This window comes from Podarcis gaigeae, assembly GCF_964106915.1.
Source record: "Podarcis gaigeae genome assembly, chromosome: 9".
Lineage (NCBI taxonomy): Eukaryota > Metazoa > Chordata > Lepidosauria > Squamata > Lacertidae > Podarcis > Podarcis gaigeae.
In genome coordinates, this window is record NC_139685.1 from 29,949,232 (window position 1) to 29,964,411 (window position 15,180).

The window sequence follows — 15,180 nt, forward strand, 5'->3', positions numbered from 1 at the left end:
AGACATAATCCTTTACTTCCAAACATAAAACAAAAAGCAATACCTTTGTCCTACATTTAGGATATTCATGATCCCCAGGGAGTACTTTGAAAGAAATTGGTACTCTGTCCGCTCTCCTGTTTGCACAAAAGGCGTCCCAAACTGCCCGATGAACAGCATTATACACTACATCCAAACCCGTGAGTGTAACGAAGGCCATAGGACGGCAGCATAGTTCCACAGGAAAATCCCATTGCGAAGGGCTCATCGCTAAGGTTGGTTCGCAGGGAAATCTGAAACAGTAAGTATACATTTTCAATGAACTGGTCTGTTACTCAGATACATTTATCGTTATTCTGGGGCACCAATAGTCAAAGAGAAAGAAAAACCTCTGCTAAAAAAAATAAAAATACCTCTGACTAAATTCTTCCCAAATGCAAGCTGATACGACATGCAATAGTAAATGAAATCTTAGGATTGAAAGAGGCGTAGCTTCCCCCACCTTAATAGCAGTATATGGAATCAAAGAATTGTAGAGCTGGAAAAAACTCCAAGGGTCATCCCAGGAATCTCAACACGCGGTTCCCAACCAATCTGAAACCATACCGGACCCGGCTTAGCTTTGCAAACTCCGCAGCCTGAAATAAATTTGTGGCTTAGCCATGAATGACCAAGCGGCTTCCTAGAAGGTTTCGTCGAACTTTCCCCGAGCTTCTCGGCGGTGTCCCTGCTCGCCCGAGGCCGCTGGCCGGCGCTTTTCCTCCGCAGCCCCTCCCGGAGCCAGTCATGGCGCTACCGACAGCTGACAGCGCCTGACCCTCCCGCGTCCCCTTCCCCTCGCAGCCCACCACGCCCTGCGCGGCCCCGCTCCACCCGCACCTGCGCCGCTGCACGGTGAGGAAGAAGCGGCTCCCCCTCAGCGCCACAGGCGGCCGGCGCAGTCCATGGGAAAGGCCCGACCGAACCACGGAGGAAAGAAGGGGAAAGGGTCCACAAGCAGCAGCAGCAGCAGCCCAAGGCCTGACTGAGGAGTCCCGCAAACAAGCCGGGGGTTGGGAGTGGGGGATGCGAAACCAGCTGAGAGCGACGTCTCCAGCTGGCCAATGAGCGCCAAGACTCATCAAGGAACGAAACCATTGGAGCGCGGGCGGTGTTAGAGTTCGACGAAGAGCCAATGAGGACCAGGAAAGAGGCCGGACTGGCATAAGGGAACTGAAGCGAGCCAGAGGGCGTGTCTGAAAGAGCCTGTGGCCAATAGACAGCCGGGAAGAAGACGCGGAAGGGTGGACCCCCGCGTCCAATAGGAAGGGCGGTGAGGACGCGGGTGCCGTAATCCCGCCTCCCCTTGTCATTTTCGGCGCACGCGCACGGGTAGGCGGCTGTCGGGATCAGTCGGGGCTGCGTGGATCTCGCCCTAGCGGAGAGGAGGGCGACGCGATCACCTGGGAGGAGGGACGGTGGGCAGTGAAAGGGGTGGGGGGGCGCTCCTGTTTCCTCCGGTGTCGCGCCATGACGGCGAACGAAGACCAGGAGGTGAGTGAGGATTGAAAGGTTTTGGTGATGATGGGGAGAAGGGCAGAGTTTCATCCGCTGCACAAGTAGAGAATCAACAGGCGAAGTTCTCCCCCCCCCCCCCGCTCTGCCTCTCGGGGGGCAGGCGCTGCACCTGTTGAGCTTCTGCCTGCCGCAGCCAAAAGCTTGTACAGGCAACATGGGGCATTGCTCAGTTGCTTAGAGCAACGGTGCTGATAACGCAGAGGTTGCAATTTCGATCCCCATTTCGAGACAGATGCATGGCAGGGGGTTGCACTAGATGATCCTTGTGGCCCCTTCCAACTCTCCAATTCTATGAACAGAGCAGAGGTGGGCAGAATTTAGACTAGCACTCACTACTGGATATCTAGGTAATTTGCAGAAAATCCGGAAGGTTTCCTGACTCTGAAGTGTCCTGACAATAGCAAGAATTAGGCTGCGGGGGGGGGGGGGAGAGATGGGTTGCAAGAGTGGGCATCTTTGCAGAAGGGGCATCTTGCGAGCTTGGTTCAAATCCAGATCTCAAGTGCTAAAGCAGAGCTTATGTGCAGAGACATCCTGTTCCTTAATTCTGAACAGACTTGCCTTGCTAAACCACTGTTTTGCACCTCCATCTGTTTGGGCCCATCCCTACATTACAGAAGTTAGCATGCTTAAAAACCTCAGGATAATTTTGGTAATTTACTCACTACAGTTGTCAACACCAAGTAGGCAATACCCTGATTCAGTGGTTTTTCAACTAGTGTGGCATGACACCCTGGGGTGCCTTGAATGATGGTCATGGGTGCAACACTGTCATCTATCCCTCTTTCCTTCCCTCATCCTCTGATGCCCTCTCGCGTCGCAGCCTCCCAAAGGCTTGCACAGCTGTTAATTGGGGCAGACCTGGCTGCAAGCTCCGCAGGTGAATGCTGCCTCTGGGGCTGGTCAGGGGGTGCTGGTTGCCAGGAGCTGAAGCAGACTCAGAGTAAGCAAGCAAGCGGGCGAGGGAGACCAGCTAGCCAGTCCACCAGCCCTTGCTGTTGGGAATGGACAGACAAGTCCCAAGCCCCTATGGGGCAGTGTGTGGAGGCACCCCTCTTAGGGGCAGGGAGGGGCAGCTCAGAGACCAGGGGCGGCAGTATTGGCTGCCCAGAGGACTCCCAAGAAGAGGGGGAGAGGAGGCTGAGGGAACACTCCATAAGGGAGAATGTTCAAAAAGGTGAGAGTCTGCCTGCTTTGCAGGCAAGGGGTGACATAACTGGGCTTTTGAGCCGCACAGGGGTACCACTGAAAGAATGTAGTTGCTCAAGGGAGCCGTGGACTCAAAAAGGTTGAAAACCTCTGCCCTGATTGAAAGCCGGAAGGGAGCATAGCTTGGTGGGACCATAGCTTGGTGGTAGAGTCTGCAGACCAGACACACAGACCCCACATCTACTTTCACAAAAACAACCTACCATCTTTACTTTTGCTACACAGTAGAAAACCCAGTAGTTATGTGCTCATTACATACTCGGTTCCAACAAGATGTAAACATTGGATTTGGATCATAATTTTTGTTGTATTCTTCATATTGAATAATTCTATCAATTCTATAAATACAAATATCCAAATTTATCTGTTGTATATAATATGTATTTTCATGTTTTCTTTTCTTAACTTTGCCTTGGATTTAAAGAACTGCATTAGAGAGCATATGCCTAATGGAACTTTGGGCTTCTGTTTCTCAAAACAGCAGTTTCCCAGGCCACATAGTAAATGGGTTGTGAAGCAAGGGACACAGGGGAGACTTTCAAAGTACTGTAGCTTGAAGTATGACACAAGGCACTATTGTCCATAAGTGGGGGGAATCAAAAAGTTACAGTGGTACCTCAGTTTAAGAACAGCCCTGGTTACGAACTCTGCAAAACTGTAAGTAGTGTCCCGGTTTGCAAACTTTACCTTGGTCTAAGAACGGAATCTGAACGGTTGAAGGGCACCGGCGGTGGGAGCCCTCATTAGGGAAAGTGCGCCTCAGTTTAAGAACAGTTTCGGTTTAAAAACAGACTTCCAGAATGGATTAAGTTTGTAAACCGAGGTACCACTGTACAGGGAGTACCATGCACAGAATACTCCTACAATCTTTCTACATGTGTATATGCATTTTAAGGTCTTGTACAAAACAGTGAAAATTAATCATAACTGCTTTTTTTAAAAAAAAGCACATGCAAAATAAAATAGGGCTTTTGGTTCTGTCCAGACTATTTGAAAAAGTACAGGCACCCACCCCAGTTACGTGTATTCAGGTGATGTGTGACTGCGCATATGCATGCCATTGGAAACCAGAATTAGGGGGAAAGACCTGAAGTGCCTCAATAAAGCCCTGCTGCGCCTCCGGCTCACGAGGAGCCCAAAGGGGGCATCCTCTTTGGGGCAGGTCCCTTGCAAGCTTGAAGTGCAGCAGGGTGCTTCCCCACTTAACACACAATTCATTTATGCTTGCAGGTGGCCAGAACCTAACCCCCATGTAAGTCAGGAGTCACATGTATCATTGACTGAAGTGCGCTTTGGATATTAATCCCTGTAGTTGAAAACATTTGTTCCTATAAAGTATTCATATTGTTTATCGTCTTTCTTTTATTTCATACCCAACATAATACACCTCTGCTAGGTTGGTGTTATCATTAGTAAGGTAAAGGTAAAAGGACCCCTGACCATTAGGTCCAGTCGCGGATGACTCTGGGGTTGCGGCGCTCATCTCGCTTTAGTGGCCGAGGGAGCTGGCGTACAGCTTCCTGGTCATGTGGCCAGCTTGACTAAGCCGCTTCTGGTGAAGCCAGAGCAGTGCACAGAAATGCTGTTTACCTTCTCGCTGGAGAAGGTAACTACTTGCACTTTATCTACTTGCACTTTGATGTGCTTTCGAACTGCTAGGTTGGCAGGAGCTGGGACCAAGCAATGGGAGCTTACCCCATCGTGGGGATTTGAACCGCCAACCTTCTGATCAGTAAGCCCTAGGCTCTGTGATAAATCACAGCGCATCAGTAGTAGTAGTATTAAACCCTTTTTTATTTTATGTTCTCTTTTTAAAAATTATTTTGAACTAAGGTTGAAGGTGATGAAATTAATATCAAATATTAATACTTAAACAGATTGTACACAATTTAAATGGTTAAGAAGCAAATAGGAGACCAAGACCACTACTGGCTAAGTATCTTTGGCCCTTTCCTGCAGCATTACCCTTAGGACTATTTTGTGTTTTAAAGATTTGTGCAAATGTTCTCTTTAGCTTTTAAAAATATTAATAGTTTTCTTGTTCTTTCCTTCAGATGGAGCTAGAAGCATTACGTTCTATTTATGAAGGTGATGAGTGTTTTAGGGAACTTAGCCCCATTTCCTTTCAATATAGGGTGAGTTTGCATGAGGTTGACTGTGTTGACTTGAACTGAGTCCCAATTCTTCCAAGACATATGCATGTATCTGAGGTAGCTCATAGTTTTTACTGTTTTTTTAAATTGATTTCTTGATTAATTGCATGCATTTACTGTGATTTAGCTATTGTCCTCTGCTTTGGGATTATTTTATAGGAAAAGTAGGTAACTATTTTTTAAAGAAAAAAGTACACCACCTGTCTAATACAGTTGTGAATGAAAGAATATTTAACTTTTAACTTCAGTAGCCACATTTATTTTCATAGGATTGACAACATGTAATTTGTGAAGTCGAGCTCAGATTCATGCTGTTATCCAGCAATCTCATTTGAATTAAGCAATAATTATTTGAATTAAGAATAATTTGAAGTAATAATTAAACAGTAATAATACTGTGTTTATTCAGAATGAGGAAAGTTACCTATGGAGCAAATGCCTTTTTTATTATTGTTTTCTAATGGCAGCTGCATGGATTCCTGTGAAGTAATATTTTACATTTGTATTGATTAGTGTTGCAGTCGTCTTATCTGAAGACTCAATTCTATGGATGATGATAATAATAAAAATCAACAGTGAAGGATCCTTGTTATAAAACAAATATATTTCAGTATTTCTTCCATTGGTTTAAAAATTAGGGGAGGGGGGATTTTCTGGATACTTCTTACACTGCCATGCTTTATAAATATTTTCCAGATAGGTGAAAATGGAGACCCCAAAGCTTTCCTGATAGAAATATCATGGCCAGAAACATACCCTCAAACTGCTCCAGTCATCTCTATGGATGCATTCTTCAATAACTCTATGTAAGTATTCCAGATTCTTATAGTGGCATTCCTTCTGGAATAGCCTTCTTTTGCATCTATCCCTAAAAGGTGGTTCTATTATTTCTCCTAGAGCCTCCACCATAAAGCAAAGTATATTGAACAAATTAATGGAAGAAGTTGAAGTTAACCTTGGTACCTCTATGACATACACAATTTTTGAATATGCCAAAGATAATAAAGAGCTGTTTATGGAAAACCAACCCATTAATATTGCGGTAAGCTGATAACTTGTTTATATATCTCAAAATACTAGTGTTTTCCCCCAAATATTAAGAGGTTAATGCCAAACTGCCACTGCAAGAATAAGTTCACATTTCTAGAAAAGCTTCACTTTCCTATAGTAAACTAGTAACTGTTTGCCTCAGGTACAATTCGGTATTCTGGATGTTGTTAGTAAAAATGGCTGATTATCATACCTAGAATTGTATATTGTTCACTGGCTACAATATATAAAACTCCATGTATTGTCAACAAGGGTTATGATAAGTCGCAACACAAATATACTTATCTCATAATGAGCTTTCATAGCCAGTAAATGCAAAATTTCCAGTGTAGAAAAGTATAGATGAAGATCTGAAGCAATTGAATCTTTACTAAATGGGAACCCAAGGATGAGAGAAAGTGCCAATAAATTACAGAAATATCTTATTAACAAATTACGTTTTTTAGACAGCTTTGAACAACTGCATCTCAACAGGACATCCAGATGCAGCACAAACTAGTAAGAAAAAAGAGAAAAAGGAACAATTGACCAAAACACAAAAACGAAAGTTAGCAGATAAAACAGGTGTGTATGGTGTAGTTCATATGTTTCTTTTAGATTTTTTTAAAAGATGCATTTTGTTATTGTATGAATTAGGAGATTTAACAAAAGTTTGTCAAACTACAGGATTTTACCTGTTTGTATATTAAGTTTATATTTTTGTGCAGGATAATGTTTATTAAAGCTCTCTCTCTCTGTGTGTGACTACAGTTAATCTTTCAGTAGTTATTGAGTTGGCTCCCATAAAAAGATCAAGCCATGGTTTGGTACTATGACAGGGGTAGGCAACCGAAGGCCCGGTGGCCGGATGCGGCCCAATCGCCTCCTCAATCACAGACGGTCCGGAAATCAGTGTGTTTTTACATGAGTAGAATGTGTCCTTTTATTTAAAATGCATCTCTGGGTTATTTGTGGGGCATAGGAATTCGTTCATTTCCTCCCCCAAAAATATAGTCCGGCCCATCACATGGTCTGAGGGACGGTGGACCAGCTCACGGCTGAAAAAGATTGCTGACCCCTGCACTATGAGAATGAACCCTGTGTTCACGTCGTCCTTCCTTCCCACTCCCCTTATGAACCCCATTTCATTATTTAGTGTGTGGCTGCAAATAATAGTTTGCATTTTGAATCTTGCAGCAAGCTGTGGTTTGCTGCAAACCAGGAAGTGGTTAATTAAAATCTGAAATTTGAAAATTAACGGCTTGTTTGTGGTGTTTTGAATAGATCACAAAGGAGAGCTTCCTCGAGGATGGAATTGGGTCGATGTAATAAAGGTAACATACATTGCAGTTGAAAATTATTCAATACATATATATTTAAGAGACTTCAGCAGTGTCTAATCTGTTACTCTCCCTTTCCCTTCTTTTTGTTAACCATTTTGGACACGGATGGCATTGGGATTCTCTTCTTCTCCTTATGTAGCATGTAAGTATTTCAGTCTTCCTGAATTGTTGTACTAGTTTTTAGATACCTTTAATTCCAAGGTTATTTGGGATACTTTCTCCTTTTGTTAAGTTTTTAGGGCACTTATCCTAAATATGAAAAGAAATCCTATTGAATTATGTTCACGTATTTTTTTAAACAAATTCAGAAGTACTGGCTAACCAGCCTACCACTTTCGTGAAAAGAATATTAATTGTTAGAACTTTTCAACCAAATCTGATATATAATACTGAATATGCAAGAAAGTGGAAATCAAAATATTGTGTGATGTTCCCAGTGTTTGTAAATGTGTGATTAATACAGGTTAACTGTTTACAAATAAGTTCAATGCCCTCCCTGCATGCTTGCCTTCTTCCGTTGTTGTAATTATGTTGTACACTAGCCTGCTTCACATATCACTTTAAACCAATGCCTAATTTCCCCCCTGTACGTCATCACACTGCATATTCGCTTTTAAACTCCAGCTAAGCTTACCATGGTATAAAGTGATATGCAAACAAGGCCATTGACTATAGTGCTAAGTGATGGTTTGCATGTGTGAAGGAACGATCACAGAAGAATCACAACAAATAAAACTTTTTAGTAATCTAATGTTAATTTAAAAAACAATACTTTAAGGGCTGTCCAGGCAGGCTGTCTAATAAAGTGGTAAAACATGTCTACTGAGTTTCATTAAGGTTGCCACAAAGCATCTGATGAACTGCCCCAGGCCAAGACATACTTTTTTGTTTCCATGCACTGAGATTATGATCAGTGCTATAGTCCCAGGTCTGTACTCTCAGGGTTTCTTTTTTTACTGTATGTCTCTCCAACCCTTTCAGCAACTTTTTGTATAAGCAGCTCTCTTCGTTTTGGCAATAAATCGTTTTTTACACCTGTTACTGAATTTTGTGACATTCTAAATACTAGCAGTACCAGTCTCAGATACCTGCCTTTAAGAAAGAAAAAAGTTAACAGAAAATCTGCAGATTGGGGCCAAGAAAAATGGTAGCTACTGAATATTTTAATCTTTTTTTCAGCTAAGCAAAACTGGCTCCAAGGAAGATGAATAGGAGGACACTGATATAGGAAAACATCAGCTTTTACTACAACACTGTTTGGAATCAACTGCCATATTCTCTCTTTTTTCATTTACATTTTATAAAATGACAGTTCCTCACACGTTGTAATCTAAAAAGGTGTGCTTACCTAGAGGGAAATGTTTTTGCTATCCATAATCACTTTCTTCATATCACATGTTTGCCTTTAAAGAAATTAGGCTGAAGATTGTCTCCTATTTGGATGTCAACTAACAGGACTCTGAATATAACAATATGTAATTTGCTTTTATACTGTTTGACCCTGTACTAAATCATGCAAAACTGAAAGTGAGTCATCTAATGCTCTAGCTGCTAGTCTTATTTTATATTTCTCTCTGCATAGCTTCTTCAGTGTTATTTCAAATACTATTCATTACTGATCCAGCTTTTCAGATGAAATCTACAATGACAGGCTAAATTTTGGAAAAATATTGGATCTTCCTGAACCGTGGTATTCTTTAAATGCATTTTTCAACCCAATCCCATGGTCTCCCTCTAGCACAGCTTCCCAGCTGTAATATAGTCACAGACCTAGAAAGCAAAACAGGATCATGAGGTATAAAAGAGAAGGTATCAACTTTTATTCCCATGGCACATCTGCAGTTGCCTACCAGCCACTAATGATGCCCTTGTATTGGTACAGTCCCTGCATCCGTTATCAGCCCATGGCAAAGAACAAATTCACTCATTATATGATTGAGCCAGTACACATGCTGTCCCATGCACAACTAGAGAGAGATGGCTTCACCTCTCCATGCTGTAGGGAGCTAGCAGTAGGCAGAAACTACAACCATCAGGCCTCCCTTCAGACAGGGATTAAATCTGCCAATCCACAGCCTACAACAATAATACTTTTGCCAGGCAAACAAGAAGGGAAGAAAGGAGAACCATTCCACTGGCAACCCAATATCCTAGTGAGCAGATCCATCTCTGAGAATTGTGGGCCCTTTAATGAGTTTTGAGATTTGCTCTGGGATCGGTGATCATACACTGACAACTGCCGGAACACTCCACATAGCTTATATGTTGGTGTCTTCCATGGAGGGAAAAGAGATTTTGCTAATGGAGAAGTCAGAGGCAAGAAAGGAGGAACAGTATGGTAGGGAGCTCACAGCAGAAAGCACCAGGAGTTTTCTGCTAGTTTGTTGGGATGGAGTACTGTAAAGTGAGACAGAAGAGAATGAAGTCACTGCCTGCCACAGGAATTAGCACAAGTCAGACCCACAATGTGGCTTTTGTAGCTACTCAACAACCTATGCTATGACACACACCCTTTCCCCCAAACAGTGATGGCCAAACTTGGCCCTCCAGCTGTTTTGAGACTACAATTCCCATCATCCCTGACCACTGGTCCTGTTAGCTAGGGATGATGGAAGTTGTAGTCCCCAAACAGCCGGAGGGCAAAGTTTGGCAATCACTGCCCCAAACCATGTTTAGATGCAACTGGATAGACTAGGTGTGACTTCCATTTGGAACTGCAACTCGGTGGAATGGGATAGCAGAAGCTCCATAGACATTGGGTTGCAAGTTCAATCCCTGGATAAAATATCCTAGCAGAAGAGGCTGGAAAAGAGCTGCATGTATAGACATATTGAGGCAGGGCAGCACTACAGCCAATGGGAGTCAACGGTTCATGAGCCAATAGCCCCATTTAAATATTTGCTTGCCTTGCATAGAAGTTGAGGTGTTTTAATCTTTTTTACAGTTGATTTTAATTAACTTTAAATGCGTTTAATGACTTTAACTGGTTTTTGTTCATAATTTTAATAGTTCTTGTGAACTGCTTAGAGGTTTTACTACAGTCAAGCAGTTTTTCAAATTTGGTTGAATAAATAAAATAAAGTTATGCCCCAGAATGCCATCATTTCTCCCAGCTCCTTTCATCCCAGCCATGAACCTTTTCCCATAAACCTTTGGTTGATTGCCGGTAGCCACTGTAGAGGCTATTGTACGCACCCTTCTACTATTTGATTTATTATTACATCAACACGTAAGCAGGGTAAGTGGCTGGTATATAAATTCAATAAATACTACTACTACTACTACAGCATAGAAAGCTAGTGAATTGTTGGGATACACTTTGTTACTCTAACTAATGCTCCAGTGGCCACAGACCTCGTCAGGTCATTAATTATGGGGGGATATTGAAATCCACAAGCCTTACTTGTTGAGTCCCTTCCCTCCAGTTTCAGCCAAATCATCCCACCTCTTTTATAAGCATAATGAAAGATACACATCCCAAGCTGTTTCCCAATACAAATGAAACTATCCTATTCTATCCAGAGCCACTGCTATTTGACAGCAATGAATCTTACCTTTTATCTATGAAGTTACTGTTCCTCACTCATCCACAAAGTTGATGGGCTAAATATAATTTCACTTCTGATAATTATTATTTTTAAATGGGTAATTAGAATTCTGATAGGACTGCAGTCCAAAAAACACTGGGGAATACACTTCATTGAACTCAGATCTTCTGAGTAAACCTGCATAGAATTCCAGTGTATGAAAAACTGTGATGAAAAAATAACTAGAACTAGCCCACCAGTACATTTTCTCTCTTGGAAATGCATTTATGGTAGTTTGTATTTTTCCTCTCAAAAGGTAGCACAGTACCCGCCCTAAATGCCGGGCGCCATTTATTTCTGTTATTTTCTTCCTTTGGAAAAATAGGAGTTGTCATGTTTTCTTGTATATGTTAATGAAGAAAGAGATGGATATAACTACCAAATGGGTAGATAAAATGGAATTTTGCATAGATGTGCCGTCTTGTATCTAAAAGTTCTCTTTACTGTATAAATAGTAATAGAGCATAAGATGCCTTAATGCCATCTAATTTTTATTGTGGGAAGGGAGGGGTTTAAATAAATATATATTTATCTGCTGTGTTGTGTGTTTATTTGCATTTAGGCCCTGTGCATACAGTGGGCCAAAGTTAAGCAGAAACTTCAACTGTAGAGTTCAGCACATATTTCAGGCTGCTATTAAAACCTTTGTGACTTCAACCTGCTTTAATTTGGCTAGGCAGCATTATGTGTTTCTGTAACAATATGCTACAAGACGCATGAAGAGCCCTGTTGCAGCAGGCCAAAGGCCTATCTAGCACAGCATCCTGTTCTCACAGTGACCAACTGGAAGGCTGCAAGCAGGACACGAGCACAAGATTGGGTGTGTGTGTGGTTTTTTCCAGATGGAACTCACCAGAACTCAGTTCTAGCGTCTCTCTGGTGGGTGCCATTTCCACTATAAGAGAACAAGGGAGGCGTTCATGGTGAGCACCTCCTTTACTAGAAAAATAACACTGGCAACATAGCTCCACCAACCTGAGATTCCCAGTAACATGCTGCCTCGAACAGTGTGGGTACAACATAGCCGTCATGGAAGGAGGAAGGGGAGATAGAGCAACAGCGGGTGAGTTGGCATGTAATACACAGAATAAAAGAAATGCATGAGATGTCCTAGTGTCGAGGCTGTGAGCAAACTGGTGGAATTGTTCTGTTGTAAATAACAATTTTAAACAAGGAAAACTACGAGAGCGGGATAATTTTAGCAGAGAAAGACTGCTCCAGAAACGGTTTAGCCTGCTCCATGTGTTCTCCCCCACCCCCTGCCATTGGGGAATCAATATAGGATCCAAACCTACATCTCCTCCCAAATAAGTAAATTAAATAGCATGATCAACAGATTGGATCACAGGCCAAGTTATATTTTGACAACTCCTGCCTTTCTACAAATAGATGTTATATCTGTGCTTCTTTGAAATTTAATTAGAGCCATCACAAAAATGAACAGGATATGCAGGCACTCGGCTATGTGATTTTTAGGGCAGTGAATACCTACATAAATTATTGCGCCTTTCACACAAAAGTAATTTCTATGAAAGGAATCCAGATATTAAACATCTAACATCTTTGTCGTGAACACCTGTATTTCTGTTGATGGGGGGACGGGACTAACATTTGAGACTGCCAGGTATGGAAAATAGAGTGCTTTTGTTCAATAGCTCCCCAAGGGAGAGGGAACTCAGTTTATGCATAGTAGAAATTTAGTTACCATGACAATTTATCTGAATAGACCAGTTGGGGGGGAAACAAACAAACCGGAATTGCTTGTCTCCTTTCTGCTGCCACTTGACATGAAGTCAGAATTGGTAGGCTCTTGAAGGAAAACCTTGAAAGGTAGGCTATATGAATACTTCAGACACACTGGTTGATCTTTAGTTGCATGTTGCATTGTAGGGCACACTCTGCTTCTGCACTTTCCTTGCAATTAAAATATCTTAAAATAGCCCACCCCAATGGTTATCCGGGCTGGGGCTAATGGGAGTTGTATTCCCACTTCCCAGGATGGTGCAAGGACCAATTCTGGGGTTGCACCAGCCTGGGGGAAACTCTGATACCCTATGGGGGTAAGAGGTGCTGTATCATTTAAGGTAAGCGGACTTGTAGTCCAAAACATCAGGAGGCTGCCTAAGAATATATTGCAGCAAAACCACCTCTGTCTTCCAGCTGTGTTCTTTCGCTTAAAAAATGTGCAGGCAGAAGTTGCTTCCAATTATAACTTCTAATACAATTATCTGAATTCACCCTGTGTTGTGGTTTCAACAGAGTTAGTTATCTCATCCAGTAAGGCAACTGTAACAGTCCTCACCAAACTGCTCAAACTTGAGACCAACTGAAATAATTTCACAGTGGTTCTGTGTGGTTGGTCCCATGTTGCATCATTGTCTTCTATAAAGCTGTACCATGTGTGATAGGCAGGCTGTGGTTTAGGGGTCAACTATCCTGATGAGCCATTTCAACTCTACTGATTGGGAAACAATTGTTGCCGCTCAACCTAGCACAATTGATTTTGTATAATTAAAAAAATTGTTCATTGTTACCTACTGGCAAATAACAGCCACCCAACAAACTCCAGACAACACTGGCTTAATTATTTTTCTCAACAATTTGTATAGGAATCCGTTTTGAGCTAATTGTAATTGTAATAAAGTGAGATAATAAATAAAGGTAGAGATTCATATTGAGTGCTGAACACATTCTTATGAGCCCATTAATAATGTTCAGCTATTGGGCTTGTTTTTCTCTCCACTTTTTTATTTGGCTTTGGAGCTGACTGTTCTAGCCAACAGCTCTTAAAAGGAGGCTAAAATCTGAATGGCAAGTCAAACAGGTTTTGCCACTGCATGTTGCTATGGGTTAGCGCTGCCTGGGAATCAGTAAACTTACTCACTCCCATATGCCAAGAGGCAGAGAAGAAAAATAGCGCTGGGGAGAGAGATGGGTTTTTTGTTTGCTATTTGGAAGCATCTGTGGGAGAGAAAATCCTACTACGTCATGCGTATTTTGTAAATACGTGTTATACTTCTCAAAGGCAAATGAAGGAAATGTGAAATTATAAGTTTGCAATTGGCCGATAATACTTTCAGTTACGCAGCAGTACCTGTAATTAGATTTGTGCCCTGCTGTCCTCTTACTAAATCTGTTCTCTTCTTACTAAAATTATAACTTTGTAAGGAAGCATAAGAAGATGTTCGGTTATATGTTTTGGAGTACAACTAACTGATTCTTAGCTCAGGAGAGAGCTAAAACAATCCACCAGTACCCAAGAGGCGATGAAATAAAACTTTCCTCTAAGCTGACTTTCTACATTTTCTGACTTGAAACATCTGTGCAAAAACCATGTGGGCAGCTTACACAAAAGGAAATTTGTCTCAGAAGCCTCTACATACAGTAAGTACCTTTTGAGTAAACCTTAGATATTTTATTAAAACTGTAATTTAAAACTAGTTTTACTATGTTGGTTTCTGTTCTAAAACTTTGTATTTCACCCTCACATTCTTGGAAGTGGTTTCTGGGCTGCGTAAGAACCCCAGTGTTAAAAAGCATAGATGAAAGATACCTAACCCTTGTATTATTTTCAACTCAAAACTGTCAGCAGATTTCAACACATTATTAATATTCAAAGATTATGATCTCCTTATCTAAACCATTGCTTCAAAATAAATCTGCTGTTGAATTTTTATGCTAGCTTTTATATTATTAGAGGCCATATATACTCCCTCCTCTGTAACTTTGTTTCAGTTTAAAAGTGCCCAATCTTTCTGTTAAATTCTCAGAGATTAAGAAAGGGAGAATAGATGTAATATATCATATTTACTTATTTACAACATTTTTATGCTGCTTATCAACAAAGTCATCTTGGTGTTCACAAAAGTTATGAATCAATAAATACAGAATCACCATCAAATATCATCAGGACCAATTAAGAACATATCAATACAGCCAACATAAAACCATTAGAAGCCAACATAAAATGAGCATGTGCCCTAGGCCCATGCAGACACAGAAGCAGGCTCAGCCTATTTTGCCGCCTGAGGTGACATAGCAAGCGGCTGCCCAACACATGTACCACACACACGACCTTGCCTCTGGCCTTGCTAACCAGAGTTGCACGGCTGCAACTTCTGGATTTCAGGAAGATCCTGTGAGATCATGCTGCGGCCTCTGTGCACCACAGCCACTTCTCACTTATCAGTTTGCCCTGCCAGCAGCCCAGTGATCTCATCTGCACCTTAATTTTCAAAGGCCTGCCTGAATAAGGAGATCTTAGCCTGCAGGGGGAAGGGTAACAAAGAGGGAGCCAGTCTAACTTCTCTTGGGAGGGAATTC

General features: G+C 41.9%; 3 protein-coding genes across 7 annotated transcripts in view; 2 read left to right on the top strand and 1 right to left on the bottom strand.

The window, feature by feature from the left end:
• TRAPPC11 (trafficking protein particle complex subunit 11) overlaps positions 1–1,174 on the bottom strand; it is a 71,663-nt gene extending 70,489 nt beyond the window's left edge. For 2 of the 3 annotated variants that reach the window (XM_083755383.1, XM_083755384.1), the window contains exons 1-2: positions 859–1,088; positions 44–272 (exon numbers count right to left, since the gene is read on the bottom strand). In XM_083755383.1, coding sequence (XP_083611509.1) covers positions 44–247 — 204 coding nt within the window. In that variant the 5' untranslated portion in view covers positions 248–272; positions 859–1,088. Of the gene's footprint in view, positions 1–43; positions 273–858 lie in introns of all 3 variants that reach the window. The other variant, XM_083755382.1, reaches the window with a different exon arrangement.
• Positions 1,175–1,269: 95 nt separating this feature from the next.
• On the top strand, positions 1,270–11,393 carry RWDD4 (RWD domain containing 4). 2 transcript variants are annotated; one of them, XM_083756076.1, is made up of 7 exons: positions 1,270–1,512; positions 4,800–4,880; positions 5,595–5,704; positions 5,796–5,940; positions 6,395–6,512; positions 7,212–7,261; positions 8,450–11,393. In XM_083756076.1, the coding sequence occupies exons 1-7, from the start codon at positions 1,489–1,491 to the stop codon at positions 8,480–8,482; spliced, it is 561 nt and encodes a 186-aa protein (XP_083612202.1). In that variant the 5' UTR covers positions 1,270–1,488; the 3' UTR covers positions 8,483–11,393. The 2 variants fall into 2 exon arrangements, with proteins under 2 accessions (XP_083612202.1, XP_083612201.1); XM_083756075.1 differs by lacking the exon at positions 8,450–11,393 and having other exon boundaries at positions 1,341–1,512; positions 7,212–7,342.
• A 2,255-nt stretch (positions 11,394–13,648) lies between these two features.
• LOC310852222 (uncharacterized protein) overlaps positions 13,649–15,180 on the top strand; it is a 46,657-nt gene continuing 45,125 nt past the window's right edge. The window contains exon 1 of one of the 2 annotated variants that reach the window (XM_083755265.1): positions 13,649–14,241. In XM_083755265.1, coding sequence (XP_083611391.1) covers positions 14,191–14,241 — 51 coding nt within the window. In that variant the 5' untranslated portion in view covers positions 13,649–14,190. The remainder of the gene's footprint in view (positions 14,242–15,180) is intronic. The other variant, XM_083755266.1, reaches the window with a different exon arrangement.

Bases quoted from the DNA above. Each gene is read 5' to 3' on its own strand.
- RWDD4 (XM_083756075.1), top strand. From the start codon at position 1,489: ATGACGGCGAACGAAGACCAGGAG. The intron at 5,705-5,795 runs GTAAGTATTCCA...TATTTCTCCTAG, and splicing joins GCATTCTTCAATAACTCTAT to AGCCTCCACCATAAAGCAAA. The intron at 6,513-7,211 runs GTGTGTATGGTG...TGTTTTGAATAG, and splicing joins AAAGTTAGCAGATAAAACAG to ATCACAAAGGAGAGCTTCCT.